The 3,410-nt window shown below is 36.3% G+C and overlaps 1 protein-coding gene across 1 annotated transcript in view; it reads left to right on the top strand.

Moving 5' to 3' along the window:
• CD226 (CD226 molecule) overlaps window positions 1–3,410 on the top strand; it is a 30,925-nt gene that overhangs the window by 3,039 nt on the left and 24,476 nt on the right. Inside the window, 4 exon segments of the mRNA XM_009995635.1 lie at window positions 1,261–1,311; window positions 1,624–1,764; window positions 1,767–1,822; window positions 1,824–1,953. Coding sequence (XP_009993937.1) covers window positions 1,261–1,311; window positions 1,624–1,764; window positions 1,767–1,822; window positions 1,824–1,953 — 378 coding nt within the window.

Genomic DNA, 3,410 nt, shown 5'->3' with positions numbered 1-3,410 from the left:
TTCTTACACCTTTGAACAAGAATTTTCGAGCTGCATAATTTTGATCCCAAAATACTATCTCATGACAAGTTATCACAAATAAATTCTCAGAACTTAAGACATTACTTTTTATAACTAGTCACAGAATTATAACTTCTAATATATTGGAACTGCCTTATCTTCTCTCTAGATTTTATACTCCCTAAATAATAGATAGATGTTGATTGAACTGCAGAAGCAGAAAAATTGAGAAAATCTGTTGATTTTGGATACATGGTTTGGAAGAATTATGTTTGCTTCTGCTGATGAAACCTAGAGATACCTGCTTCATCAGTTTTCATAGTATTCATGCATATTGCTAGAGGTTCATTAGTAATTGTCCTGGTTTGAGCCAGGATGAAGTCAATTTTCCTTTTACTGATTTTTTTTTTTCCTTCAGTAAGCTTTCTTTTAACTAGCAGCAAGTGTTCCAGCTACTGGACTGATAACACTGGAATGTTTGTTACTAACAGGACTCCAAGGTCATAACTTTGCCCTGACAGCTCAGGCACTACGAGGAGATCTATGACCCCCCTGTAGGAGGCTGAGCTACATGGACAGCAAAATTGGCAAGAGAAATTCCATATATCTACGTAAGCTCAGAGGAAAGTCAGAGATCACAGAAGACAACTTCCCTTCTCTTCCATCCATGGTTGGCATCTGGGGAGGACTCTGTCCATCCATCGCTGTTGACCTCTAGGCTGTGCATCCCTCGACCCTCATAACTCTCTACTCTATCTCCAGAAGCAGTCCATGATTCTTCACAGCTAAGGAGAGTGCTGTGAGAGTTGCTGGGGGTGGTGGGCAGCAAGAGGCTTTTGCACATTCCTGAACACATTTGTACATAATTGCCCATATTTTCTTTTATCATCAGTGTTTAATTAATGCTGTCTAGTTTAGTTTTCAATCCAGAGTGTCTCTCTCCCTCATTCTCTTTCCTTCCCTATGTGGATGAGAGGGGGAGGGGATTGAGAGCATTATTGTCTCTGGTTTAATTGCCAATCCTCAGTCAAACTGTGACAGTGATGCAAACTTTGAGGTGGATTTGATAGGAATTTATTCCTATTCTGATGTAACTGCACCAAGACATCAAACTTGGTGTTTCTTTCAATGTGAAAGTAAAAAGCGCATGATGTTTTTCACATTTCAAAAGTAAAAACATCCTGTGAGAATGGCACAAGGTGTGCAGAGATCGAATAAAACCATGTCATGCTGCAGTCACTGATTCCTATGTTCTTTGAGATGGACCACACAGTTCCGTTCCCCTTATTGTTCTTCTCCAACTTTGTAGAAGTAAAGTTGCTTTCTTACCCCTAGCTGACATCTTTCCTTTTGTTTTTACATCAAGACAGGTATGATCACAATTCACAAGAGTGTTACTGTCCAGCTGAGATAAGTTTTGACTGTTTAATAATATTCCCAATTTAGAAGGAATAATAATGTCTAGGGTTTGCTGGTTTATTTTTTTGTTGTTGTTGTGTTTGTTTGATTGACTTTTTAATGAACTTTTTCTTCAGTGTTTTCCTTGTAGTGCTGCAAAGTAGTTTCTGAGTCTTGGTGTTGGTTTTCAGATATTTTAATTCTGAAACTGAACTTCTATGTGTCTTTTAGCCAATGTGGAAGGAAAGTTTGTGTATTCAACTGTTAGACTTACTGAGAAGTTGAAACTGTAATGCATCTATCCAAAAAAAGCCATGAAAATCCAGATATCCTGGTTGAAACTTAATGTAATTAATAAAGAAAATATATGGCAATCTATGGCATAGGTATTGAAGACAAATACAATGGAAGAATTTATTTTGAAAAATGTTTCCAGGGAAGAAAAGACCTTATAGTTCATTAAGAGCACTTTAGAGGATGTTGTTCTTTACTTTTACTCCATTGTAGCTTATCCAGATGGAATCTGGGGAAAAGTAATAGAAATTATTCAGCCAGGTAAATAAATATCTCCTTTAAAAACATAAATACATTTCTGATATATCCAGAAATCCATGCCAATTAAAGAAGTATCTGGCATTCTAATTTTTCTTTTCAATTACATACCACAAAGAAGTGGACTATTTTGGGGAAAATAACTAGCACAACAGAGAAGAATTATCTTTGATAAAAGGTCATTGTAAGGAATTAAAAAGGAGAACTGGAGGAGTCAGGCAAAAATAACAGCAGCAATGTATTACATGACAGGCTTCACATACTAGTGGTCATTGCAATGGTGATATTTCTACTGGGTCAAGGGTTTTTTTTCCCTAGAAGCTCTTCTGTGCTTGCTTTTTCAGGAACAAAATAACCATAGGTGGAAAAGGGAAGAATGAAATAAAAAGATCTAGTTATGTCCATGTACTTTCTCTGTAGCTGCTCATGTACTTTCCAAAGACTGTAATTACCTGACCACTCAACCAATCTGGTTTTCTTTCCAGCCATATGACTAAGAGGAGAAAACCCTTTAATAGTATTTTTCCATGCATGCCGATTCAGCATTAGTCAACTCACAACTCTGGTGAAAATTGCCAAGCTTCGCCGATAGAAGTCCTTAGAAGATCATTATGTACAGATGATAGAATAGTCTTCAAAAGTTACTTAAACCAGGACACCAAGGTGTTACTGACCTCAGTTATTTGTTCCTGAACATAGTGGCTAGGGTTAATGTGAAATGATGCAAGAAACAAGGCAGTTTCTTATGAGTTCTTACCTTACCTTCATTAGGCAACTCACAGATTTCAGCACACTGTAAACCACACAAAAAGTGGATCAGGTATGAGAGGTATGGTTTTTTAAATGTCATTGTGGGACCCAGTATTCTCAGTATGTAAGATTTCTTGCTTGGTTTGATTACATTAAAAAAGAACCCCAAACCTCCCATATTTCAAGAGTATCAATTTAATCCTACTGCAGAGGAACATAATAATGTGGAATAGAAATTAATCCTTTTCTATTTAACAGATCAAGTTTTCTGAGAACAGGAACATTCAATCCTGTTCAGCTCCTGATAGATGTGTACAAACTTGATCTTTATATAAACTGATGTGAAGAGAATCAAGTGTTATCATCAGTGAAGACAAAGTAGTACTACTTTAATCTGCATTGCAAATAAGTATGTTATTAAAACCCAAGTTTTGAGAAAGTATTTATTTATGTAGTAGCTATAGTAGAACTGCTATCAGTCAGGTTTCATCTTACTTTACTTAGGACCTTCATCAGTACTAAAAATTTCAAACTTTCTGGATGGCATCTTGCTTTGATTAAACAAACAACTTCAAATTCGCTACTGTGCAGCTGGTATTTTAGGTTGCTGCTGACACTAGATGCATCATGTTTCTTTTTTCTGTCTTCCAACCTGTAAAATTAGGACCCTGGTGTTTATATTTAAAGTTTTTTATTCTGCATCAGGGAAA

The sequence above is a fragment of the Chaetura pelagica genome, unplaced genomic scaffold (genome assembly GCF_000747805.2).
Source record: "Chaetura pelagica isolate M959 unplaced genomic scaffold, ChaPel_1.0 scaffold63, whole genome shotgun sequence".
NCBI lineage: Eukaryota > Metazoa > Chordata > Aves > Apodiformes > Apodidae > Chaetura > Chaetura pelagica.
Note: the sequence above shows the minus strand (reverse complement) of the source record. Positions and strands in the feature narration are given on the sequence as shown.